Source organism: Mobula hypostoma, chromosome 1, assembly GCF_963921235.1.
Source record: "Mobula hypostoma chromosome 1, sMobHyp1.1, whole genome shotgun sequence".
In the NCBI taxonomy this organism is placed as follows: Eukaryota; Metazoa; Chordata; class Chondrichthyes; order Myliobatiformes; family Myliobatidae; genus Mobula; species Mobula hypostoma.
The window spans coordinates 953,026-981,008 of NC_086097.1; the positions used below are offsets into that span (position 1 = coordinate 953,026).

Below are 27,983 nucleotides of genomic sequence, written 5' to 3' on the forward strand. Positions count from 1 at the left end.
GATATGAAACGATATGAGTCAGCTGCACCTTTCCTCATTCCCTGTCAAGCACTGTTGAACTTGAACGCACGCGAGGTCATTAACCACGCGTCATCCACGTCAGCACGGGAAGGAGATCAATTCCTCGAGCTTGCAAACGACGATGGGATGAAAAGTATGTTTGACATCTCTGCCGGCATTCTGGATCAAAGTCAAGGCTAAATATCCTGAGATAGCCACGAAAGCACTGAAAACATTGTTTCCATTTCCAACATCATATCTCTGCGAAGCGGGCTTTTCTGCAATAAATGTATCGAAAACTAAATTGCGGAATAGACTGGACATAAGGAACCCCTTCGAGTATCGCTGTCTCCCTTCACCCCTCGATAGGACCGTGTTGTTGCAGGGAAACAAGCCCAGGGCTCCCACTGATTCAGTGATATTGGTGTGTTGCAATGATTCTATATGTTCATACGAGGAAAATGCGCGCTGTATTTTTAATATCCAAATGTTACTTAAAATGTTATGATGCTACTGACTTATAAGTGACTTATAATTGACTTATCACTATATTCGTGCGAGGCAAATATGCGCTGAGTGTTTAATATTAAATTTGTTAGGTAAACCCCTTTTAGAAACGAAATTGAGTGTATTAGCCAGCTATAAGTGACTTATAGTTGACTTATCACCTATATTCCGGTCGTGATTAACACCCGCCCCACCCCCCACCCCAGTCGGCGGGTCCGCAAGAATATTGTCAATATTAAACTGGTCTGCGGTGCAAAAAACGTTAAGTAGACCTATCAGTTTTCTCTGTGGGTGGGCTTTACACTCGACCTCAAAATAATGACAATGTTGCTCGCTGCACTGTTTGCAACAGTGACTTTTCTATTGCCCATGGTGGGTTAAAATGTAAAAGACATGTTGAGGTGAGTTTAACAGGTGTCATTCGTTCATTAGCATAGCTAACGTTATTTAAGCTAGCTGGCCAGCTGTTAGGAATCTACGCTATTGATGTCCTACATGATGAGGCCAAACTCCCTGTAGACTTGCTTAAAGTTATAATAGAATAAACATGATAATATAAGTACATATTTTAATGTCAGATTTGCTGCAGAGACCCAACTTGGTTTACAGATTAGACAAAATCACTGAACGAAGTATTACATACAGCCGTGGAGGTCGACGGCGTGGGTGCTACCTCCCTGAAATCAGTTTTTGAAGGGTGGGATGTCTGGAAGGCTTTTGGAGGTGGAGGAGCTGTAGGGAGGGTGAATATTTTATTCAACGTTTTAATTTGGGGTTTTTTGGAGAATGTTAGCGGTTTCAGGAAGTAAATGATTGAGCACAGATAAAAAACGTCACTTCCGCCCACCCTCATCAATATGGCGGTCTCACCGCTCCACAAGATGGTCGCCCCGGAGACTTCCGGATCTGGTGAGATTCAGTTTCCGGTAGCACCATGCCGGCCCTGCAGCCTGAGGTAGCGGAGGCAGTCGCGGCGTTCGGCGGGAGGCTCGGCCGGGGTCAGCTACGCCGTTCCGGGGATGTGGCGGCGGCCATCGCGGGGCTGCTGCGGCGGATCGTGGCCCACAGTCGGTGGAACAACGCAGGTATCGGGGTCGATCCAGAAATAAGCATCCCTGTCCCCGGGAGTTTATCACCTGATCCCCCGTATTTACCCTCGACAGCGGGCATAACCTCCCGGGACTCCTCACTTACTTCTGACCCCGGTGTAAAACCGGCACTTACCCCGACTCCAGGTATTTACCTCTAACCCCTAGGGTAAAACCGGCACTTACCCCCTGACTCCTCACTTACCTCTGACCCCTGGTGTAAAACCGGCACTTACCCCCTGACTCCAGGTATTTACCACTAACCCCTGGGGTAAAACCGGCACTTACCCCCTGACTCCTCACTTACCTCTGACCCCTGGTGTCAAACCGGTATTTACCCCCTGACCCCAGGTATTTACCTCTGACCCCGGTGTAAAACCGGCACTTACCCCCTGACTCCAGGTATTTACCTCTGATCCCTGATGTAAAACCAGTATTTACCCTGACTCCTCACGTACCTCTGACCCCTGGTGTAAAACCGGTATTTATCCCCTGACGCCAGGTATTTACCTCTAATCCCTGGGGTAAAACCGGTACTTACCCCCGACCCCAGGTATTTACCTCTAACCCCTGGTAAAACCGGCACTTACCCCCTGACTCCTCACTTACCTCTGACCCCTGGTGTAAAGCCAGCACTTACCCCCTGACTCCAGGTATTTACCTAACGGAGTCGGTGAAGGGGATGTCTCGCTCGCTCTTCTGGTGAAGGAGAAACAGCTCAACCCGAACCCTCCCTAGTCCTAAGCAGAATGAGAAGTGTTCCCTGGCCATCACCATCTACCACTTGCCTTTGATCCTTGGCCTTTTCCGCTCATACGTTCCCCTCTCAGAAAATCTGCAGATGCTGGAAATCCAAGCAACACACAAAATGCTGGAGGAACTCAGTTGGTCAGGCAGAAACTGAGTACAGTCGACGTTTCAGGCCAAGACCCTTCATCAGGCTGGCTTCCCCTCTCGCAGCATCCATTATTGAGGACCTCCAGCACCCAGGGCATGGCCTTTTCTCACTGTTACCATCAGGTAGGAGATACAGAAGCCTGAAGGCACACACTCAGCGATTCAGGAACAGCTTCTTTCCCTCTGCCTTCCGATTCCAAGTCAAGTCAAGTTTATTGTCATTTCGACCATAAGCTGCTGGTACAGTACACAGTAAAAACAAAACAATGTTCCTCCAGGACCATGGTACTACATGAAACAACACAAAACTACACTAGACTATGTGAGACAGCACAAGACTACACTAGACTACGTAAAATAACATAAAAACTGCACTAGACTACAGACCTGCACAGGACTACATAAAGTGCACAAAACAGTGCGGGCAGTACAATAATTAATAAACAAGACAATAGGCACAGTAGAGGACAAATTACTGTATAATAATAAATGATGTAGATGTCAGACTAGACTCTGGGTATTAAGGAGTCTGATGGCTTGTGGGAAGCAACTGTTTCACATTCCTAAATGGACATTGAAGCTTTGGACACTACCTCACTTTTTAATATACAGTATTTCTGTTTTTGCACATTTAAAAAAATTTATTCAATATATATAATTGATTTACTTTATTTATTATGTTTTATTATTTTTTTTCTCTCTCTGCTAGCTTGGGTATTGCATTGGACTGCTGCTGCTACGTTAACAAATTTCCCGTTATATGCCAGTGGTAATAAAGCTGATTTGATTCTGACAACCCCTGGTCACCCACATCCCACCACACTCTCCCATTGCCACCTTTACAGGACCCAAACACTGCTTCCAGCAGAGGCAGCCTTTCACTTCAAAATCTGAAGCCGTTGGATTGTCACTGACGCATGTACAATGTGAAAATTGGTGTTTGGAGTGTGCACGACCTAACATTACTATAAATAATGTACAAGAGTTCATGGGTTCATTGTCCATTCGGAAATCTAATTTCAGACGGGAAGAAGCTGTTGCTATAACACTGAGTTCGTGTCTTCAGGCTCTTGTACCTTCTCCCTGATTGAGAAGGGGCACGGTCTGGATGATCAGAGTCCGTATTGATGGATGCCACCTTCTTGAGGCATCACCGCGTGAAGATGGCCTCAGTGGTGGGGAGAGTTGGCTGAGTCTACAACCCTGTGTTTCCACATCAGAATGAATGTTCTCCACCTTCCATCTGCAGAAATTAGCAAGAGTCCTTGGTGTGAGGCATGCAAGACTCCCTACCCCCATTCTAACCACTTCCTACAGGAGCACTGTCAGCACTGTCCTGTCTGACTGGACTGTATCATTGTGTGCTATAGAAGCTGTAAAGTATCGGACCACAAGACCCTACCGCTGAGAGGATCCTCCCCACTATCTGTGACACTTACCAGGAGTGTTGAATATGAAGGGCCCAAAGCATTGTTGAGGATCCCTACCACCCATCCCACAATCTGACACAACAATGTTAGGGAGGAGGTAGCGGAGTATCAGGACTAGGACTGCGAGACTGAGTAACAGCTTCTTCCGTCAGGCTGTGAGACTGATGAATACCCTGCCACTAGTTTTGTCATTAGGACTGCGAGCTGTTTACAGTTTACCTGTGCTGTGCACCACATGCATTGTGAATTATATTTTAACTTTTTTATGTAAATGTTTTTATGTACTGTGTGAGATGCATGTTTTTGGCTGCAACATGGTCCAGAGGAATGTTGTTTCATTTGGCTGCATATATGTACAGTCAGATGACAATTAGGCCATTCAGCCCATCGAATCGGCTCCACCTTTTCATTGTGGCTGATTTATTAGTCCTCCCCACCCCATTCTCCTGCCTTCTCCCTATAACCTTTGATACCCTGACATAGCAAAATCCTATCAATCTCCACTTTAAATTATCCCAGCGACTTGGCCTCCACAGCTGTCTGTGGCAATGAATTCCACAGGTTCACCACGCTCTGGCTAAAGAAATTATTCCTCATCTCTGTTCTAAATGAATACTACTCTATTCTGAGGCTGCATACTCTGATCATAGACTCACCCACTATAGGAAATATCCTCTCCACATTCACTCTATCTAGGCCTTTCAACATTCATGAGGAAATCTGCAGATGCCGGAAATTCAAAAGTTGCTGGTGAACACAGCAGGCCAGGCAGCATCTCTAGGAAGAGGTACAGTCGACGTTTCGGGCTGAGACCCTTCATGAGGACTAACTGAAAGAAGAGTAACTGAAAAAAGAGGGAGGGGGGAGAAAACCTCCAACCTGATGGCATGAACATTGACTTCTCAAACTTCTGCTAATTTCCCCCTTTTCTTTCTCCCTGGGCCTCCTGTCCCATGATCCTCTCATATCCCTTTTGCCAATCACCTGTCTTCTTGAGCCAAATCACGTCAAACCTCTAATGAAGTTGAGCCACTGCCATGCCACGATGTGTTGAGTCCAGGACAGATGCCCTGAGATGCTGACACTGTGGTCTCCTCAACACTGGAAAGACCAGATATAGATGGGGTGATTGTGCTTTGATCTCACTGTGTGGCGTCCTGTGGTGCAGCAACCCTTTATCTTCTGCCTGGGCACTGTGCAGCATGGCGTGTTGACCTCAGTACTAACATCTCCAGCTTTCTTCCTCAGAATCAATCACTCCAGCTGGTTGTCATTCTCGTTCGGTTTCTCTCCCTATTGGTCCAGTCCGGTCTACTGTACACTTCGTTATGTAATTTTGTGTCTGATTATCCCTTGAATATTCTCTGTCCTGAGTGCCAAGACTCTGATGTACCTGTGATCCCAACATCTGACCCTCCCTAGCCCTAGTTTGGCGCTTCACGTTGCCATTCCCAGGGACTTAATCTCAGTCTCTATCCCATTTGTCTGGGCACTCACCATTTACATACCCTGAGCCCCACAGTTGTGGGGGGGTGGGGGGGGGAATCAGTCAGAAGCCCCACAGCGAAGTTACTGCCCTTTCACCCACTCCGGTCACCTGCCACTTCCTTCCACTCTAGGGGAGCTGCTGGACTTGATCCGGAAGGAGAGCCGGAAGGTGATTGTTGCCCAGCCCTTTGAGACCACTGTGGGGAACATTATCCGGCGGGTGATGAAGATCATTCGTGAAGAGTACAGCCGGTGAGAGTGGGGTATGCACTGGTTGGGGGGTTCTTTAGGGGATTATGGGGGGGGGGGAGGTTAAGTGGATTATGGGAGATCACACTGGGTGTGGGTGGGTCTTTAGAGGTTTAGGGAGACCATGCCGGGTGTTAATGGGTCTCCAGGCGGTTATGGGAATCGCGTTGGGTGTGGGTCGGTCTTAAGAAGATTACAGGGATCTCGCAGGGGGTGAGTGGATATTCAGAGGGTTACAGGAATCATACCAACTGTGGGAAGGTATTACAAGGGTTACAGGAATTGTGCTGAGTTGGGGTGGGGTTCTCTAGAGAGTTACGGGGATCACACTGGGTGTAGGTGGATCAGTAGAGGGTTACGGGCACATGCTGGGTGTGTGTGCGTCTGTAGAGAGGTATGAGAATCACATGGGTAGGTGATTAGAAGACTTGGGGGATTACAGTGGGTGTGTGTGAGTCTCTATAGAGTTACGGGGATTACACTGGGTGTGTGTGAGTCTATAGAGTTACAGGGATTACAGTGGGTGTGTGTGAGTCTATAGAGTTACAGGGATTACAGTGGGTGTGTGTGAGTCTATAGAGTTACAGGGATTACAGTGGGTGTGTGAGTCTATAGAGTTACAGGGATTACAGTGGGTGTGTGTGAGTCTATAGAGTTACGGGGATTACAGTGGGTGTGTGTGAGTCTATAGAGTTACGGGGATTACAGTGGGTGTGTGTGAGTCCGTACAGTTACAGGGATTACAGTGTGTGTGAGTCTATAGAGTTACAGGGATTACAGTGGGTGTGAGTTTATAGAGTTACAGGGATTACAGTGGGTGTGTGTGAGTCTATAGAGTTACGGGGATTACAGTGGGTGTGTGTGAGTCTATAGAGTTACGGGGATTACAGTGGGTGTGTGTGAGTCCGTACAGTTACGGGGATTACAGTGTGTGTGAGTCTATAGAGTTACAGGGATTACAGTGGGTGTGAGTTTATAGAGTTACGGGGATTACAGTGGGTGGGTGTGAGTCTATAGAGTTACGGGGATTACAGTGGGTGGGTGTGAGTCTATAGAGTTAAGGGGATTACAGTGGGTGTGTGTGAGTCTATAGAGTTACGGGGATTACAGTGGGTGTGTGTGAGTCCGTACAGTTACGGGGATTACAGTGTGTGTGAGTCTATAGAGTTACAGGGGATTACAGTGGGTGTGTGTGAGTCTATAGAGTTACGGGGATTACAGTGGGTGGGTGTGAGTCTGTAGAGTTAAGGGGATTACAGTGGGTGTGTGTGAGTCTATAGAGTTACGGGGATTACAGTGGGTGTGTGTGAGTCCGTACAGTTACGGGGATTACAGTGTGTGTGAGTCTATAGAGTTACAGGGATTACAGTGGGTGTGAGTCTATATAGAGTTAAAGGGATTACAGTGGGTGGGTGAGTCTATAGTGAATTACGGGGATTACAGTGGGTGTGTGTGAGTCTATAGAGAATTACGGGGATTACAGTGGGTGTGAGTCTATAGTATGGGGATTACAGTGCATGTGTGGGAGTCTATAGAGTTACAGGGATTACAGTGGGTGTGTGTGAGTCTATAGAGTTACGAGGATTACATAGGGTGGGTGTGAGTCTATAGAGAATTATGGGGATTACAGTGGGTGGGTGTGAGTCTATCGAGAATTACGGGGATTACAGTGGGTCCGAGTCTATAGAGTTACGGGGATTTCAGTGGGTGTGAGAGTCTATAGAGTTACTAATATTACAGTGGGTGGGTGTGAGTCTATCGAGAGTTACAGGGATTACAGTGGGTGTGTGAGTCTATCGAGAATTACGGGGATTACAGTGGGTGTATGTCTATAGAGTTACAGGGATTATAGTGGGTGGGTGTGAGTCTATAGAGTTACGGGGATTACAGTGGGTGGGTGTGAGTCTATAGAGAGTTACTGGGATTATAGTGGGTGTGTGTGTCTATCGAGAATTACGGGGATTACAGTGGGTGTGAGTCTATAGAGAGTTACGGGGATTACAGTGGGTGTGTGTGTCTATAGAGTTACGGGGATTACAGTGGGTGTGTGTCTATAGAGAGTTACAGGGATTACAGTTGGTGTGTGAGTCTATCGAGAATTACGGGGATTACAGTGGGTGTGAGTCTATAGAGTTACGGGGATTACAGTGGGTGTGGGAGTCTATAGAGTTACAGGGATTACAGTGGGTGGGTGTGAGTCTATAGAGTTACAGGGATTACAGTGGGTGTGAGTCTATAGAGTTACGGGGATTACAGTGGGTGTGAGTCTATAGAGTTACAGGGATTACAGTGGGTGGGTGCGAATCTGTAGAGAATTACAGTGATTACAGTGGGTGTGTGAGTCTATAGAGTTACGGGGATTACAGTGGGTGTGAGTCTGTAGAGTTACGGGGATTACAGTGGGTGTGTGTGAGTCTATATAGAGTTACAGGGATTACAGTGGGTGGGAGTGAGTCTATAGAGTTACAGGGATTACAGTGGGTGTGAGTCTATATTGAGTTAAAGGGATTACAGTGGGTGGGTGAGTCTATAGAGAATTACGGGGATTACAGTGGGTGTGTGTTGAGTCTATATAGAGTTACGGGGATTACAGTGGGTGTCAGTCTATAGAGTTACGGGGATTACAGTGGGTGTGTGTGAGTCTATAGAGAATTACGGGGATTACAGTGGGTGTGAGTCTATAGTATGGGGATTACAGTGCGTGTGTGGGAGTCTATAGAGTTACAGGGATTACAGTGGGTGCGAGTCTCTAGAGTTACGGGGATTACAGTGGGTGTGTGTGAGTCTATAGAGTTACAGGGATTACAGTGGGTGTGTGTGAGTCTATAGAGTTACGAGGATTACATTGGGTGGGTGTGAATCTATGGAGAATTATGGGGATTACAGTGGGTGTGTGTGAGTCTATAGAGTTACGAGGATTACATTGGGTGGGTGTGAATCTATGGAGAATTATGGGGATTACAGTGGGTGGGTGTGAGTCTATCGAGAATTACGGGGATTACAGTGGGTCCGAGTCTATAGAGTTACGGGGATTTCAGTGGGTGTGAGAGTCTATAGAGTTACTAATATTACAGTGGGTGGGTGTGAGTCTATCGAGAGTTACAGGGATTACAGTGGGTGTGTGAGTCTATCGAGAATTACGGGGATTACAGTGGGTGTGAGTCTATGGAGTTACAGGGATTACAGTGGGTGTGTGGGAGTCTAGAGTTACAGGGATTACAGTGGGTGGGTGTGAGTCTATAGAGAATTACGGTGATTACAGTGGGTGTGTGAGTCTATCGAGAATTACGGAGATTACAGTGGGTGTGAGTCTATAGAGTTACAGGGATTACAGTGGGTGGGTGTGAGTCTATAGAGAATTACGGTGATTACAGTGGGTGTGTGAGTCTATAGAGTTACGGGGATTACAGTGGGTGTGAGTCTATAGAGTTATGGGGATTACAGTGGGTGTGTGAGTCTATAGAGTTACGGAGATTACAGTGGGTGTGTGTGAGTCTATAGAGTTACAGGGATTACAGTGGGTGGGTGTGAGTCTATAGAGTTACGGGGATTACAGTGGGTGTCAGTCTATAGAGTTACGGGGATTACAGTGGGTGTGTGGGAGTCTATAGAGAATTACGGGGATTACAGTGGGTGGGTGCGAGTCTATAGAGTTACGGGGATTACAGTGTGTGTAAATCTATAGAGTTACAGGGATTACAGTGGGTTGGTGTGAGTCTATAGTGAATTACGGGGATTACAGTGGGTGGGTGTGAGTCTATAGAGAGTTATGGGGATTACAGTGGGTGTGAGTCTATTGTATGGGGATTACAGTGGGTGTGTGGGAGTCTAGAGTTACAGGGATTACAGTGGGTGTGTGTGAGTCTATAGAGTTACGGGGATTACAGGGTGTGTGTGAGTCTATAGAGTTACGGGGATTACAGTGGGTGGGTGCGAGTCTATAGAGTTACGGGGATTACAGTGGGTGTGTGAGTCTATAGAGTTATGGGGATTACAGTGGGTGGGTGTATGTCTATAGAGAGTTACCGGGATTATAGTGGGTGGGTGTGAGTCTATAGAGTTACGGGGATTACAGTGGGTGGATGTGAGTCTATAGAGAGTTACCGGGATTATAGTGGGTGTGTGTGTCTATCGAGAATTACGGGGATGACAGTGGGTGTGTGTGTTTTAGAGTTACGGGGATTACAGTGTGTGTGTGTCTATAGAGAGTTACAGGGATTACAGTTGGTGTGTGAGTCTATCGAGAATTACGGGGATTACAGTGGGTGTTAGTCTATAGAGTTACGGGGATTACAGTGGGTGTGGGAGTCTATAGAGTTACAGGGATTACAGTGGGTGTGTGGGAGTCTAGAGTTACAGGGATTACAGTGGGTGGGTGTGAGTCTATAGAGTTACAGGGATTACAGTGGGTGTGAGTCTATAGAGTTACAGGGATTACAGTGGGTGTGAGTGTATAGAGTTACGGGGATTACAGTGGGTGTGTGAGTCTATAGAGTTACGGGGATTACAGTGGGTGTGAGTCTGTAGAGTTACGGGGATTACAGTGGGTGTGTGTGAGTCTATATAGAGTTACAGGGATTACAGTGGGTGGGAGTGAGTCTATAGAGTTACAGGGATTACAGTGGGTGTGAGTCTATATAGAGTTAAAGGGATTACAGTGGGTGGGTGAGTCTATAGAGAATTACGGGGATTACAGTGGGTGTGAGTCTATAGAGAGTTACGGGGATTACAGTGGGTGTGAGTCTATAGTATGGGGATTACAGTGCGTGTGTGGGAGTCTATAGAGTTACAGGGATTACAGTGGGTGGGTGCGAGTCTCTAGAGTTACGGGGATTACAGTGGGTGTGTGTGAGTCTATAGAGAATTACGGGGATTACAGTGGGTGTGAGTCTATAGAGAGTTACGGGGATTACAGTGGGTGTGTGTGTCTATAGAGTTACGGGGATTACAGTGGGTGTGTGTGTCTATAGAGAGTTACAGGGATTACAGTGGATGTGTGAGTCTATAGAGTTACGGGGATTACAGTGGGTGTGTGTGTCTATAGAGAGTTACCGGGATTATAGTGGGTGTGGTTGAGTCTATAGAGTTACGGGGATTACAGTGGGTGTGTGTGAGTCTCTAGAGAGTTATGGGGATCACAACAAATGTGGGTGGGTCTTCAGAGAATTACAGGAAACATACTGTGTGTGGGTGGGTCTTTAGAGTGTTAAGGGGACCGTGTTTAGTGCCGGATCTCTAAAGAGTTACAAAAATCATGCTGGGTATGGGTGTGTCCTTTGAGGATTATTTAGAGGGTTACTAGAATCATGCTAGGTGTGGGTGCATATTTAGAGGGTACAGGGATCATGCCAGCTGTGGGAGGGTCTTTACAGGGTTATGAGGATCATGCCAGGTGTGAGCGAGTCTTTAGAGGATTGTGGGATTCACACCAAGATTAGGGAGATCCCAGTGGTGGGGAGGAGGGGATAGTCTGGATGGTGCAGACAGAGGAAGGGTGGTTCGAGTGGTGAGGAGGGTGGGTGGTTCCAGTGCTGGGGTGGGAATTAGAGAGGTGCCAGCAGTGTGGAGGGATTTAGGCAGGTCCTGTGGTGCGGAGGGAGTTAGGGAGGGTGGAAAGTCCGAGCTTGGAGCGGAGAGGGGAGGTATTGGGGAGGTGAGCCCTGCTGACTTCTCATTGTGTGGCAGGCTGCAGGGTCACAGTGAGGAGATGGACCAGGAATCTCTGCACCGGCTGCTAATGTCCGGCAGCCAGAATGAGGATCTCAGTGAGAGCTTTGCACCACTAAGAGCCAATGTCATTGAGGCCATTAATGAACTACTGATTGAGCTTGGTAAGTGGTGGAGAACAGGGGTGAGATGTGGCAACCTCAGGGGTCGGGGGGGGGTGAGTCCCTCCAGGGTCAGCAAGGTCGGTGTCTGTCACTGTTGCACTCAGGCGAAGGAGTAGATGCTCCCTGAAGTGGTACAGTCAGTGGGCTCCCAGGATTAATGTTGAGTAGGGGTGTCTGGCCCCACTGGATTCCATAAGATACAGAAGCAAAATTAGGCAATTCGGGCTAGTGTTCTGCTCCACCATTTCATCATGGCTGATCTAATTTTCCTCTCAGCCCTAATCTACTGCCTTCTCTCCGTATCCCTTGTGCCCTGACCAATCAAGATTCTATCAACGTCTGCCTTAAATATATGTAACCACTTGGCCTCCTGTGACAATGAGTTCCACAGATTTACGATTCTCTGGCTAAAGAAATTCCTCCTCATCTCAGTGGTGAAGGGATACTCCTCCATTATGAGGCTCTGTCTTCTGGTCCTAGACACTCTCACCATAGGAAAAATCGTCTCCACATTCACTCTATCAAGGCCTTTCAACATCTGAGGTTTCAGTTTGGTCACCCCTCGTTCTACTGAATACAGACCCAGAGCCATCAAATGCTCTTCACATGACAAGCCATTTGACCCTGGAGTCATTTTTGTCCGGCCTCCTTTGAATCCACTCCAGTGTCAGCACATCTTTTCTAAGATAAGGGGCTCAAAACTGCTGACGACACTCTTAAGTGAGGCTTTATAAAGCCTCAACATTACAACCTTACCTCTAGTCCTCTTGAAATGAGTGCTAACATTACATTTGCCTTACTCACCACCAAATCAACCTGCAAATGAGTCTCTAGGGAATCCTGCGCAAGTCCCTTTGTGCCTCAGATTTTTGAAATTTCTCCCCATTTAGAAAGTAGTCTACGATTTTATTTCTTCTGCCAAAGTACATGACCATACACTTCCCAACACTGTATTCTATCAGCTATTTCTTTGCCCATTCTCCTAATGTATCTAAGTCTTTCTGTAGCCTCTCTAGTTCCTTAAACCTACCTGCCCCTCCACCTGTCTTTGTATTGTCTGCAAACTTTACAACAAACGCATTAATTCAGTCATCCAAGGCATTGACATATAATGTTAAAAGAAATGGACCCAACACATATCTCTGTGGGCCACTAATCACCAACAGCCAACCAGAAGAGGCTCCATTTATTTCCACTCTTTGCCTCCTGCCATCAGCCACTGCCTAATCCATGCTAGAACCTTTCTTGTAATACCATGGGCTCTTAACTTGTTAAACAGCCTCTTGTGTCAAAGGCCTTACGAAAATCCAAGTATATAACATCAATCAATTCTCCTTTGTCTGTCCTGCTTTGTTATTTCTTCAATGAATTCCAACAGATTTGTCAGGTAAGATTTTCCCTTGAGGGAGCATGCTGATTACGGTTTATTTTATCATGTGCCTCCAAGTACCTGAAAACTACATCCTTAACAATCAACGCCAACATTTTCCCAACCTCTGAAGTCATACTGACAGAATTTCTTCTGTCTCTCTCCCTTGAAGAGTGAAGTGAAATTTACAATTTTTCAGTCTTCCAGAACCATTGCAGAATCTAGTGATTCTTGAAAGATTATTACTAATAGAACATAGAATAGTACAGCACAGTACAGGCCCTTCGGCCCACAATGTTGTGCCGACCCTCAAACCCTGCCTCCCATATAAGCCCCCACCTTAAATTCCTCCATATACCTATCTAGTAGTCTCTCAAACTTCACTAGTGTATCTGCCTCCACCACTGACTCAGGCAGTGCATTCCACGCACCAACCACTCTCTGAGTAAAAAACCTTCCTCCAATATCATAGAAACATAGAAAGTAGGTGCAGGAGTAGGCCATTCGGCCCTTCGAGCCTGCACCGCCATTTATTATGATCATGGCTGATCATCCAACTCAGAACCCCGCCCCAGCCTTCCCTCCATACCCACTGACCCCCATAGCCACAAGGGCCATATCTAACTCCCTCTTAAATATAGCCAATGAACTGGCCTCAACTGTTTCCTGTGGCAGAGAATTCCACAGATTCACCACTCTCTGTGTGAAGAAGTTTTTCCTAATCTCGGTCCTAAAAGGCTTCCCCTCTATCCTCAAACGGTGGCCCCTCGTTCTGGACTTCCCCAACATCGGGAACAATCTTCCTGCATCTAGCCTGTCCAATCCCTTTACGTTTCAATCAGATCCCCCCTCAATCTTCTAAATTCCAACGAGTACAAGCCCAGTTCATCCAGTCTTTCTTCATATGAAAGTCCTGCCATCCCAGGAATCAATCTGGTGAACCTTCTTTGTACTCCCTCTATGGCAAAGATGTCTTTCCTCAGATTAGGGGACCAAAACTGCACACAATACTCCAGGTGTGGTCTCACCAAGGTTTGTACAACTGCAGTAGTACCTCCCTGCTCCTGTATTCGAATCCTCTCGCTATAAATGCCAGCATACCATTCGCCTTTCTCACCGCCTGCTGTACCTGCAGGCCCACTTTCAATGACTGGTGTATAATGACACCCAGGTCTCGTTGCACCTCCCCTTTTCCTAATCGGCCACCATTCAGATAATAATCTGTTTTCCTATTTTTGCCACCAAAGTGGATAACTTCACATTTATCCACATTAAATTGCATCTGCCATGAATTTGCCCACTCACTCAACCTATCCAAGTCACCCTGCATCCTCTTAGCATCCTCCTCACAGCTAACACTGCCACCCAGCTTCGTGTCATCCGATACTTGGAGATGCTGCATTTAATTCCCTCATCCAAGTCATTAATATATATTGTAAACAACTGGGGTCCCAGCACTGAGCCTTGCGGTACCCCACTAGTCACCGCCTGCCATTCTGAAAAGGTCCCGTTTATTCCCACTCTTTGCTTCCTGTCTGCTAACCAATTCTCCACCCACACCAATACCTTACCCCCAATACCGTGTGCTTTAAGTTTGCACACTAATCTCCTGTGTGGGACCTTGTCAAAAGCCTTTTGAAAATCCAAATATACCACATCCACTGGTTCTCCCTTATCCACTCTACCAGTTACATCCTCAAAAAATTCTATGAGATTCGTCAGACATGATTTTCCTTTCACAAATCCATGCTGACTTTGTCCGATCATTTCACCGCTTTCCAAATGTGCTGTTATCACATCCTTGATAATTGACTCCAGCAGTTTCCCCACCACCGACGTTAGGCTAACTGGTCTATAATTCCACAGTTTCTCTCTCCCTCCTTTTTTAAAAAGTGGGGTTACATTAGCCACCCTCCAATCCTCAGGAACTAGCCCAGAATCTAACGAGTTTCGAAAAATTATCACTAATGCATCCACTATTTCTTGGGCTACTTCCTTAAGCACTCTAGGATGCAGACCATCTGGCTCTGGGGATTTATCTGCCTTCAATCCCTTCAATTTACCTAACACCACTTCCCTACTAACATGTATTTCGCTCAGTTCCTCCATCTCACTGGACCCTCTGTCCCTTACTATTTCTGGAAGATTATTTATGTCCTCCTTAGTGAAGGCAGAACCAAAGTAATTATTCAATTGGTCTGCCATGTCCTTGCTCCCCATAATCGATTCACCTGTTTCTGTCTGCAGGGGACCTACATTTGTCTTTACCAGTCTTTTCCTCTTTACATATCTATAAAAGCTTTTACAGTCCGTTTTTACGTTCCCTGCCAGTTTTCTCTCATAATCTTTTCTCCCCTTCCTAATTAAGCCCTTTGTCCTCCTCTGCTGAACTCTGAATTTCTCCCAGTCCTCAGGTGAGTCACTTTCTCTGGCTAATTTGTATGCTTCTTCTTTGGAATTGATACTATCCCTAATTTCTCTTGTCAGCCACGGGTGCACTACCTTCCTTGATTTATTCTTTTGCCAAACTGGGATGAACAATTGTTCTAGTTCATCCATGCAACCTTTAAATGCTTGCCATTGCATATCCACCGTCAATCCTTTAAGTGTCATTTGCCAGTCTATCTTAGCTAATTCACGTCTCATACCTTCAAAGTTACCCCTCTTTAAGTTCAGAACCTTTGTTTCTGAATTAACTATGTCACTCTCCATCTTAATGAAGAATTCCACCACATTATGGTCACTCTTACCCAAGGGGCCTCTCACGACAAGATTGCTAATTAACCCTTCCTCATTGCTCAAAACCCAGTCCAGAATAGCCTGCTCTCCAGTTGGTTTCTCGACATGTTGGTTCAAAAAACCATCCCGCATACATTCCAAGAAATCCTCTTCCTCAGCACCTTTACCAATTTGGTTCACCCAGTCTACATGTAGATTGAAGTCACCCATTATAACTGCTGTTCCTTTATTGCACACATTTCTAATTTCCTGTCCCCCTTGAACTTCCCACCCCTTTCCTTCAAGCCATGTCCTCTTGTATTGAGCAGTGGTGCCCTGGGCAAGAGGTACTGGCTATCCACTGTATCTATTCCTCTTAATATCTTGTACACTTCTATCATGTCTCCTCTCATCCTCCTTCTCTCCAAAGAGTAAAGCCTAGCTCCCTTAATCTCTGATCATAATGCATACTTTCTAAACCAGCCAGCATCCTGGTAAATCTCCTCTGTACCCTTTCCAATGCTTCCACATCTTTCCCACAGTGAGGTGACCAGAACTGGACACAGTACTCCAAGTGTGGCCTAACCAGAGTTTTATAGAGCTGCATCATTACCTCACGACTCTTAAACTCTATCCCTCGACTTATGAAAGCTAACACCCCATAAGCTTTCTTAACTACCCTATCCACCTGTGAGGCAACTTTCAGGGATCTGTGGACATGTACCCCGAGATCCCTCTGCTCCTCCACGCTACCAAGTATCCTGCCATTTACTTTGTACTCTGCCTTGGAGTTTGTCCTTCCAAAGTGTACCACCTCACACTTCTCCGGGTTGAACTCCATCTGCCACTTCTCAGCTCACTTCTGCATCCTGTCAATGTCTCTCTGCAATCTTTGACAATCCTCTACACTATCTACAACACCACCAACCTTTGTGTTGTCTGCAAACTTGCCAACCCACCCCTCTACCCCCACATCCAAGTCGTTAATAAAAATCACGAAAAGTAGAGGTCCCAGAACAGATCCTTGTGGGACACCACTAGTCACAACCCTCCCATCTGAATGTACTACCTCCACCACCACCCTCTGCCTTCTGCAGGCAAGCCAATTCTGAATCCACCTGGCCAAACTTCCCTGGATCCCATGCCTTCTAACTTTCTGAATAAGCCTATCATGTGGAACCTTGTCAAATGCCTTACTAAAATCCACATAGATCACATCCACTGCACTACCCTAATGCCTCCCCAATATCTTCTGCTACCTCTTTCAGAACCCTGGGATATACACCATCTGGTCCAGGTGACTTATCCACCTTCAGACCTTTCAGTTTTGCAAAAACTCTTCCCTAGTAATGGCAATTTCACACACTTAACACCCCTAACACTCTGGAACTTCCACCATCCTGCTAGTGCCTTCTACAGTGAAGACTGATGCAAAATTCTCATTCAGTTCATCTGCCATTTCCTTGTCCGACAATGCTACCTCTCCAGCATTGTTTTCCAGCAATCCAATATCCGCTCTCACCTCTCTTTTACAGTTTATATATCTGAAGAAACTTTCGGTATCCTCTTTAATATTATTGGCTAGCTTTCGTATTCCATCTCTTTCTTCTTAAAGACTTTTTATTTGCATTTTTTTGATTCTTAAAATCCTCCCAATCCTCTCTTACCACTAATATTTGCTCTATTATATGCCCTATTGGGTTTTATGTTGGCTTTGACTTCACATTAGCCACGGTGTGCCATCTTGCCTTTAGAATATTTCTTCCTCTTTGGGATATATATATCATGTGGCAGGCAGTGACTAGTGGGGTACCGCAAGACTCAGTGCTGGGACCCCAGTTGTTTACAATATATATTAATGACTTGGATGAGGGAATTAAATGCAGCATCTCCAAGTTTGCGGATGACACGAAGCTGGGCGGCAGTGTTAGCTGTGAGGAGGATGCTAAGAGGATGCAGGGTGACTTGGATAGGTTGGGTGAGTGGGCAAATTCATGGCAGATGCAATTTAATGTGGATAAATGTGAAGTTATCCACTTTGGTGGCAAAAATAGGAAAACAGATTATTATCTGAATGGTGGCCGATTAGGAAAAGGGGAGGTGCAACGAGACCTGGGTGTCATTATACACCAGTCATTGAAAGTGGGCATGCAGGTACAGCAGGCGGTGAGAAAGGCGAATGGTATGCTGGCATTTATAGCGAGAGGATTCGAGTACAGGAGCAGGGAGGTACTACTGCAGTTGTACAAGGCCTTGGTGAGACCACACCTGGAGTATTGTGTGCAGTTTTGGTCCCCTAATCTGAGGAAAGACATCCTTGCCATAGAGGGAGTACAAAGAAGGTTCACCAGATTGATTCCTGGGATGGCAGGACTTTCATATGAAGAAAGACTGGATGAACTGGGCTTGTACTCGTTGGAATTTAGAAGATTGAGGGGGGATCTTATTGAAACGTATAAAATCCTAAAGGGATTGGACAGGCTAGATGCAGGAAGATTGTTCCCGATGTTGGGGAAGTCCAGAACGAGGGGTCACAGTTTGAGGATAAAGGGGAAGCCTTTTAGGACCGAGATTAGGAAAAACTTCTTCACACAGAGAGTGGTGAATCTGTGGAATTCTCTGCCACAGGAAACAGTTGAGGCCAGTTCATTGGCTATATTTAAGAGGGAGTTAGATATGGCCCTTGTGGCTACGGGGATCAGGGGGTATGGAGGGAAGGCTGGTGCAGGGTTCTGAGTTGGATGATCAGCCATGATCATAATAAATGGCGGTGCAGGCTCGAAGGGCCGAATGGCCTACTCCTGCACCTATTTTGTATGTTTCTATGTGGTTTCTGAATTGCTTCCAGTAATTCCGGCCGTTGCTGCTCTACTGTCATCCCTTCCAGTGTTCGTTTCCAGTCGTTTCTGGCCAACTCCTCTCATGTCTCTGCAATTCCCTTTACTCCACTGTAATATTGATACATCTGACTTTAGCTTCAACTTTTCAAATGTCAGTGTGAATTCGATCATATTATGATCACTTGCTCCCCAAGGGTTCTTTTACCTTTGGCTATCCAATTAATTCTGGTTCATTGCACAACAACCAATCCAGAATAGCTGATCCCCTACTGGGCTCAACCATGAGCTGCTCCAAAAAGCCACCCCATAGGCATTTTAGAAATTCCCCCTCTTGAGATCCAGCACCAATCTGATTTTCCCAATCTACCTGCATTTTGAAATCCCCATGACTATTGTAACATTGCCCTTTTGGCATGTATTTTCTATCTTCTGTTGTAATATGTAGACTATATCTTTACTACTGTTTGGGGGTCTGTATACAACTCCCAACAGTGTCTTTAGCTCTACCTACAACAATTCAACACCTTCCAACCCTACAGTATGGCACCTCTTTCTAATGATTTGATTTCATTTTTTACCAACAGAGACACGTCACCCTCTCTGCCTTCCTGCCTTGCCTGTTCTTTCAATACAATGTGTATCCTTGGATATTAAGCTCCCAGCTATAATCTTTCAGCCATGATTCAGTGATGCCTACAGTATCGTACCTGCCAATCTATAACTGTGCTACAAGTTCATCTACCTTATTCTATATAGTGTGCATATTCAAATATAACACCTTTGAGTCCTGTATTCACCCTTTTCACTGCTTTTGTTTGTAAACCAACTACCTCATCCTTGAGCACTATCACTCCAGTTCCCATTCCCCTACCAAATTAGTTTAAACCCTCACAAACAACTGTGGCAAACCTGCCAGCAAGGTATTGGTCCCTTCGGGTTCAGGTGTAACCTGTCCCTTTTGTACAGATTGTATCTTCCCCAGAAGAGATCCCAATGATCCATAAATCTGAACCCCTGCCCCCTGCACCAGTTCCCTGGTGTGTGGCACAGGCAGCAATCCAGAGATTTCTACTCTTGAGGTCCTGTTTTTCAGCTTTCTACCTAGCTCCCTAGAATCTCTCTTCAGGACCTCCTCACCCTGTCTCCCTATGTCATTGGTGCCAATATGTACCAAGACTTCAGGCTGCTCATCTTCGCCCTTGAGAATATCATGGACCTGATCCGAGACCCCCGACACTCGCACCTGGAGGCAACATACTATCCGGGCATCTCTACTGTGTCCACAGAAGCTCATCTCTGTTCCTCCAACTATGGAATCTCCTATCACCACTGCATTCCTCTTCCCTCTCTGGTCTTCTGAGCCATAGCACCAGACTCAGTGCCAGAGACCCGGTTGTTTTAGCTCCCCCCGGTAGGCTGTGCACCTCAACAGTATCTAAAGTTGTGTAACTAATACTGAGGGAAACAGCCACAGGTGTACTCGGCACTGGCTGTGCATTTCCCCTCCTCCTTCTGATAGTCACCCAGCTACCCATTCTTGCAACTGACGGATGACTACTTTCCCTGTCTGTCACCTCCCTATTCTCCCATATGGGTTGAATTTTCTCAGCTGCAGCTCGGTGCACCTGGTGCAAATGTGTTTATCTGGAGAGTGGAGGTCTCCCAGACATCCCACACAGAGTACAAAACACTGCCCTGGAGCTATTCTCACTGCACTACTATGCGCTAACAGACGAGGAATGAACAAATACGATGAAGGAGAGAAACTTACCAAGCCTTGATGAGTCAGAGCAACTCTAAACATTGGTACACTCAAAAGAATGGCTGCTCTGCTTGCACTTGTGGTATTTTTACTCCCTCTTTCTAATGAATCCCTCATTGATTGGTTGCAGCCCAATTCCAAGAAACTGCCGTCAAGCTCTGTCTTTTAAATGTTGATTACTGACCTGATTGAAAGTAGCTCTATGTATACACTTCCTCTTGTTGATTGATTGTACCGCAGTTCCTGATTAAAGGGGAGCAGGAGGTGCGCTCGGAAATGGTGTGGGGATAGAACGAGCTGGGCGTGGCATTTATCCTGATAGCTCCATCTTTGGTGAGCAGCAATGCAGTGGGCCAGTTGGCCTGTGCAGTAACTGTGCAAGTGTCTGGTGTTTGCAGAGGGGACAATGGATAACATTACAGTGCAAGCCCTGGAACACATCCATTCCAACGAAGTGATCATGACCCTGGGACGATCCCCAACTGTGGAAGCTTTCCTCAAAGAGGCTGCTCGAAAACGCACCTTCCATGTCATTGTGGCCGAGTGTGCCCCCTACTGCCAGGTTAGTGGGAGTGGTGAGGGGCTCAGGGCTCGGCAGGGAGATGGGGAGGGAGTCACGATGAGGCCACGCTCAGGTTGGAGGAGCAACACCTTATATTCCATCTGGGCAGCCTCCAACCTGATCACACAAACATGGATTTCTCAAACTTCCAGTAATGGCCACTCCCCCTTCCACCATTTCCCATCCCCTTTTCCTTCTCTCACCTTATCTCCTTGCCTGCCCATCGCCTCCCTCTGGTGCTTTCCACCCCTCCTTTTCTTTCTTCCATAACCTTCCTCCTTCTCTAGCCCTATATTTCTTTCACCAATCAACTTCCCAGCTTTTTACACCCCTTCGCCCTCCCGGCCTCACCTATCACCTTGTGTTTCTCCCTCCTCTCCCCCCACCTTTTAACTCAGATTACCTCATCTTTTTTCCTCCAGTCCTGCTGACGGGTCTCAGCCCGAAACATGGACTGTGTTTTACATAGATGCTGCCTTGTCTGCCAAGTTCCTCTTGCATTTTGTGTGTGTTGCTTGGATTTTCACCACCTGCAGATTTTCTCATTTGGGAGGGAGACTACGTCTGCCCAACTCTCCCAGCTGTTTCTGTCTGCCCCATCTCCAGTGCTCGCCGTCCTGCCTCTTCCACAGAGGTTCCCCACTGGGGCTCCCCACCGCCTGTTGAGGGATCATCCACCTGGGCTCAGATAGGAAATTCACCTCAGTCTCCGGGTTCTAGGGTCACGAAATGTCTGTTGCGCTGTCTGCTGCTGGGATCGAAACGACTGTCATCACCGACGCTGCCATCTTCGCTGTCATGTCACGTGTCAATAAGGTACAGTCTGAGGGTGCTGTATACTACAGGGATCGTGGCGCAGGACAGGGAGGAGGTGACAAGGAGGCAAGGAATGTGAGGGGGAGGGAGAGGGTGGGGTATAGTGGGGAGGGGAGAGCCAATGAGGCAGTGGAGCAGCACGGAGAGAAGAGTTGGGTCGAGGTAAGGGATGGGTAGTGAGGGAAGAGGGGTGGAGGTGAGGGATGGGTAGTGGAGGGGTGAGCGGCACTGAGGGAAGAGGGGTCAGGGTGAGGGATGGGTAGTGAGGGAAGAGTTGGGCTGAGGTGAGGGATGGGTAGTGGAGGGGTGAGCAGCACGGAAGAATTGGGTCGAGGTGAGGGATGGGTAGTGGGGTGAGGGGCACAGAGGGAAGAGTTGGGTCGAGGTGAGGGATGGGTAGTGGAGGGGTGAGCGGCACTGTGAGAAGAGTTGGCTGGGGACGTGGGTCAGTGTAGGAGTAGTAATTTCAGAGGCTGTTTGAGGAGGGTGTGGAGTTGGGAGGGGCGTGCCTGCACTGATGTGGTTTCCTGGCATCTCTACAGGTCATCATTGGTACCAAAACCATCCTCGCCAATGGGGGCCTGCGGGCGGTGAACGGCGCCCACACCCTGGCACTGGCCGCTAGGCACTTTTCCACACCGGTCATCGTCTGTGCTGCCATGTACAAGCTGTGTCCACAGGTACTTCCTCACCTAAGCTCTCCTCCACAAATCTCATGTTTACACCTTTAGTGCCGTTCAATCAGATCAGGGCTGATCCATCCTTAATGTCAATACCAGTTTCCTACTGCCTCATACTCCTGGTTCCTTCACCTGGAATACATTCACACTCTGACACCACAGCTTTCTGGGGATGTGACCCTCAGAAGAAATACCTTCTCATTCTTATTTTATTCCACACTGCTTACAGTGAGGCCCCTTCGCTCAAATCTACCTGTCAACCTTCGCTCTTGTACTCCGACCCTGTTGTACCTCAATATTTTGTAGACTCAGTTTAAATAACATGCTTTCATTCTTTCTTTCAAGATGGATTACCTCACGCTTTACTACCACCTTGGCATGTTCTCTGCTTATGTAACCAATTTGTACACCCATACCAGGCTGTGATGCAGCCAGTCAATATACGTTCCACCACATATCTGTGTGGTTAAAGTATTAGACAACACCAGACAACGGGGTGACCCATTGGGGCACCCTTTGAGAGAAGGGTACTGCAGTCTGATGTGACCAGAATGAACATTAAATTTTCCTGAATGCTATTGGTATCGCTTTGCTTTGGAAATGGAAGTAGAAAACCTCAGTTTAGTAAAGAAGAACAATGCGTAGCAAAGCAAATATAGCTGCTCCTCGTTTTACGAAGGACACTTTTGATGGCATCATTTCTGGTTTATCTGCTACCCTTGTGCCTCTCGTTGTCATTCTGGAGACGTGCAGCCCTTTCATCCCCCGTCTCTTCAGCTCTTCTACTGTTTGTTGTTTGTCTCTGATCCTGGAGACATGCATGCCTCTCCTCCTCTGTCTCTTCTTCTCTAATCTTTTCTTGTCCCGACTGTTTGATCCTGGAGTCGTGCGGCCCTGGCCTCATCCGATTCTTGTTCTCTCCCTCTCCTTGCTGCTTCCTGACGACGTTTGGCGTCATCTCTTGACCATAATGTTCCCCTACCCTTTCCACGTGGCATAATTAGGCTGACCTTTTTTTTTACCCTAATGCTGGATAGAAGATACGAAGCACTAACACCAAAGGATGCTGATTATTCTTGATGATGTGGTTGGTGCTCTCCTAAATGGACGTGATATAGTCACTGCTGTCCTTTGACTGCAGCAAAGGGTTTTATGGGTGTCTCGAAGTACGTCATTACGATAAGATTTAATTATCTCTTATTGATGGGTCTGTTAGATCTGTCCCAATCCTGCACATGCTGATGGTGATTAGCAGAATGTGACCCCTCGAAATAGAGCTGCCCTGCCCTTTTGCTCTGGTAGGTGTCACTGCTGAGGCTAGCTGTGTGCCTGTGTCGGGTTGTCATGTCCCGATTTCCATGATGGCTGATCGGGTCTTGGGTGAAAGCCAGCCTGTTGATTTTTGGCGAATGAGCAATTTTATACGAATATATCACCCTGAACTTTGCCTGCATTCTGTAAGTTAGTGCATTTTAATTCAACTTAGCCAAAAAAAGTGCCGCTGTAATGCACCGTTTGCGCTAATTGGAGGTCACAGACAGACAGACAGAGCATGAGAGTTTTAGTAGTGTATAGATGCCAAACCTTCACAAGCTTCTAAGGAAGTAAGGACGCTACCATGCTTCCTCATTGCACTGATTTGCTGGGCCCATGACAGGTCCTCTGAAATGACAACATTGAGGAATTTAAAGTTGCTGGCTCTTGGATCTCCAGTTTCCTCCTCCTGAAGTCAATGATCAGCTCCTTGGGTTTGCTATCATTGAGTAAGAAGTTGTTGTTATGACACCACTCAGCTGGATTTCCAATCTCCTTCCTATACGTTGATTCATCACCACCTTTGATTTGGCCTACAACAGTACTGTCATCAGCAAACTTAAACATGGCATTGGAGTTGTGCTTAGCTACACAGTTATAAATGTGAAGTGAGTAGAGTTGGGTCAAAGGGTTTGATTCTGACTTGCTGGAAACTCTGTCTATGACACATTCTGTTCCTGTATGTGCCTTGCTGAGTCGAACTGATCCATGCAGACATAGTCATCAGAGACGTAGACTTCTCCCTAATCTCCCACATCGGTGACTGCCAACCATCAGTCGGAACATAAAGCTACCGTACGCCTGCCTTGACCTCCAGAGCACGGGCTGTTTGCTGCTGCTCCTTTCTCTTTCAGTCATGGATTGGTCTCTCTGTGCAGGGAGCTCTGTCACTTCTGGTATTAATCATCTATTATTTCAGCTAATCCTCAGCACTGATCTGACTGCTGATTCAGTACTTGTTGTGTCATGGGTGCGGGTGTGTTTGCTGCTGAATATGAACCAGTTTCTCATTCACAGTTTCCCAACGAGGAGAACACGGTGCACAAATTTGTTTCGCCGCAAGAGGTGCTCCCTTTCACTGAAGGTACGTGTTCTTGGTTACAGCTCCCATTGTGGGGCTCAGGTTGGCTACTAGCCCATATGCTCTGGGTACTGCTGAGAGCAGGCAGGTTGGTTCTGTCACACTGAACTCATCAATGTGGTGATGGTAGATCTGGCAGTGTACACCTGTGCATTCTGCTAGAGCACAGCATGCACGGATCCCAAGTGTGTACTTCGGTAAGACAAGGCAGTAACTCAGTCATTACAAGTGGCTTGCCAGTCTCCCAATTAATGGGGTAATCAACTCAAGCTGGTTAACAGAAGTTTTGCCACTTGTACCTGGAAATATAAATCTGTTCCAACCCACGTACAGTGTATCCTTCAAACATATCCATCAGGAGAAAGGGTGGACAATTCTGTATCAGAAACTAAATTGGGGAAAGGGAGAGTAATTGTAGCATATAAATCTGAAAGTCACGGAGAACTTTGAATCACATTGAAGAAATGGATAATAAATCTTGCTCAAATTAAATAATTAACTATTGGTGAAGACAAATTTCCTCTTGATTGTCCTGTACACCTGTTCCACAGACACAGCTTGCTGCATTTCCTGGGTGAGTTTGGCAAGTTGAGTACATTGAGAATTCAATAAATTTACCCTTATTTTTTGCCCGGCATACTGATCTTGGCAGGGCACAGAGTCATCTACAGCATCTAGGCAGATAGTGAGGCCAGCTGAGAAAATCATCGGGGTCTCTCTTCCCGCCATTACAGACATTTACACCACACGCTGCATCCGTAAAGCAAACAGCATTGTGAAGGACCCCGTACACCCCTCATACAAACTCTTCTCCCTCCTGCCATCTGGCAAAAGGCACCGAAGCATTCGGGCTGTCACGATCAAACTATGTAACAGTGTCTTCCCCCAAGCCATCAGACTCCTCAATACCCAGAGCCTGGACTGACACCAACCTACTGCCCTCTACTGTGCCTGTTGTCTTGTTTATTATTTATTGTAATGCCTGCACTGTTTTGTGCACTTTATGCAGTCCTGGGTAGGTCTGCAGTCTAGTGTAGTTTTTGTATTGTTTCATGTAGCACTATGGTCCTGAAAAACATTGTCTGGTTTTTACTGTGTACTGTACCAGCAGTTATGGTGGAAATGACAATAAAAAGTGACTTGACTAGTACACCTTGAAACCATTTAAACTGCCTACTCACATTGATCTGCACGGGACCATACCCTCCATCTCGCTACTATTTATGTACCTATCCAAACTTCTATTAAACATGGGCCACTTGTGCTGACAGCTCTTTCCACATTGAATGAAGAAGCTTCTCCTCATGTTCCCCTTAATCTTCTCACCTTTCACCCTTAACCCATGGCCTCTGGTTGTAGTCCTACCCCGCCAAAGTTGTAAAGACCATAAGACATAGTAGCACAATTAGGCCATTTGGCCCTTTGAGACTGCTTCACCATTCAATCGTGGTTGATCCTTTTTTCCCTTCCTCAGCCCCACTCCCTGGCCTTTTCCCCGTAACCTTTGATCTGTGTCCAATCAAGAACCTATTAATCTCTGCCTTAAATACACCCAATGACCTGGCCTCCACAGCTGCAGGTGGTAACATATTCCACAAATTCACCACCCTCTGGCTAAAGAAATTTCTCTGGATCTCATTTAAATAGACACCCCTTTTCCCTGAGGCTGTGCCCTCTTGTCCTAGACTCTCCCACCAGGAGAAATATCCTTTCCACATCTACCCTGTTTAGGCCTTTCATCATTCAAAAGGTTTCAATGAGATCTCCTCTCATACTTCTAAATTCCAGCTAGTACAGACCCAGAGCCATCAAACGTTCCTCATATGATAACCCTTCCATTCCCAGAATCATTCTTGTCAACCTCCTCTGAACCCTCTCTCTTCTGAGACTAGGAGTCCAAATCAGTTCGCAATATTCAAGGTGAGGCCTCACCAGTGCCTTATAAAACCTCAGTATCACATCCCTGCTTCGACCCCTACAGAACACAACTAGTCACTAGCAGCCAACCAGAAAAGGATCCTTTCATTCCCACTCGCTGCCTCCTACCAATCAGCCAATGCTCTAACCATGTTAGTAACCTTACTGTAATACCATGGGCTCTTAACTTGTTAAGCAGCCTCATGTGTGGCACCTTGACAAAGGCCTTCTGAAAGTCCAAATATACAACATTCACTGCATTCCTTTTATCTATCCTACTTGTAATTTCCTCAAAGAATTCCAACAGGTTCATCAGGCAAGGTTTTCCCTTAAAGAAACCGTGCTGACTTTGTTCCATCTTGTCCTGTATCACCAGTTGAGGGCATCCTGACTGGCTGCATCACTGCCCGCTATGGGAACTGAGCTTCCCTTAATCGCAGTACTCTGCAGAGAGTGCTGCGGACAGCCCAGCGCATCTGTAGATGTGAACTTCCGATTCAGGACATTTACAAAGACAGGTGTGTAAAAAGGACCCGTAGGATCACTGGGGACAGGAGTCACCCCAACCACAATCTATTCCAGCTGCTACCATCGGGGAAGGGGTACCGCAGCATAAAAGCCAGGACAACTTCCTCCACCAGGCCATGAGACTAATTTGAGTGTACTCTATACTATATTGACTGTTCTATTTATTATGAATTACTATGATTACACATTGCACATTTAAATGGAGACGTAACGTAAAGTAAAGATTTTTACTCCTCATGCACGTGAAGGATGTGAGAAATAAAGTCAATTCAATTTAAGTACTCCATCGCCTCATCCTTAACAATTGAATCTAACATTTTCCCAACCACTAAGGTCAGGCTAACTGTCTATAATTTCCTTTCTGTTGCCTTCCTTTCTTAAAGAGTGGAGTGACATTTGCAATTTTCCAGTCCTCTGTCACCATGTCAGAGTCCAATGATTTTTGAAAGATCACTGCTATTGTCTCCATAATCTCTGCTGCTACTTCTTTCAGAACCCTCGGGTGCAGTTCATCTGTGTGTCGTGAATCAAGAATTGATTGCAGTACAGAAGGATATCTCTCTATCTCTCTCTCTCTCTCTCCCTCCCTCTCTCTCTCTTTCTCCGTCTAGCCTCATAAATGCTTTCGTTCCTGATACCTATCCAGCTCCATCTTGATGTGATCATGTCTTTTCCCAGAGAAACCTGATTCTTGTTCTGACTGTTGTTTGTTTCTTACAGGTGAGATTCTATGCAAAGTGAGTGCACATTGCCCCGTGTTCGACTACGTTCCTCCAGAACTCATCACACTCTTCATCTCCAACATTGGGGGGAACGCCCCCTCCTACATATACCGTCTAATGAGGGAACTTTACAATCCTGACGATCACCAAATATAACTTAATTAAACTTGCTGACACCAACTGA

The 27,983-nt window shown here is 46.5% G+C and overlaps 1 protein-coding gene across 1 annotated transcript; it reads left to right on the top strand.

Moving 5' to 3' along the window:
• The first annotated feature begins 1,383 nt into the window (after positions 1–1,383).
• Positions 1,384–27,983, top strand: eif2b2 (eukaryotic translation initiation factor 2B, subunit 2 beta). The gene is made up of 8 exons (XM_063042863.1): positions 1,384–1,592; positions 5,542–5,662; positions 11,345–11,490; positions 20,578–20,741; positions 21,462–21,557; positions 22,100–22,237; positions 24,569–24,635; positions 27,798–27,983. Exons 1-8 carry the CDS (start codon positions 1,442–1,444, stop codon positions 27,953–27,955), a joined length of 1,041 nt encoding a protein of 346 aa, XP_062898933.1. The 5' UTR covers positions 1,384–1,441; the 3' UTR covers positions 27,956–27,983.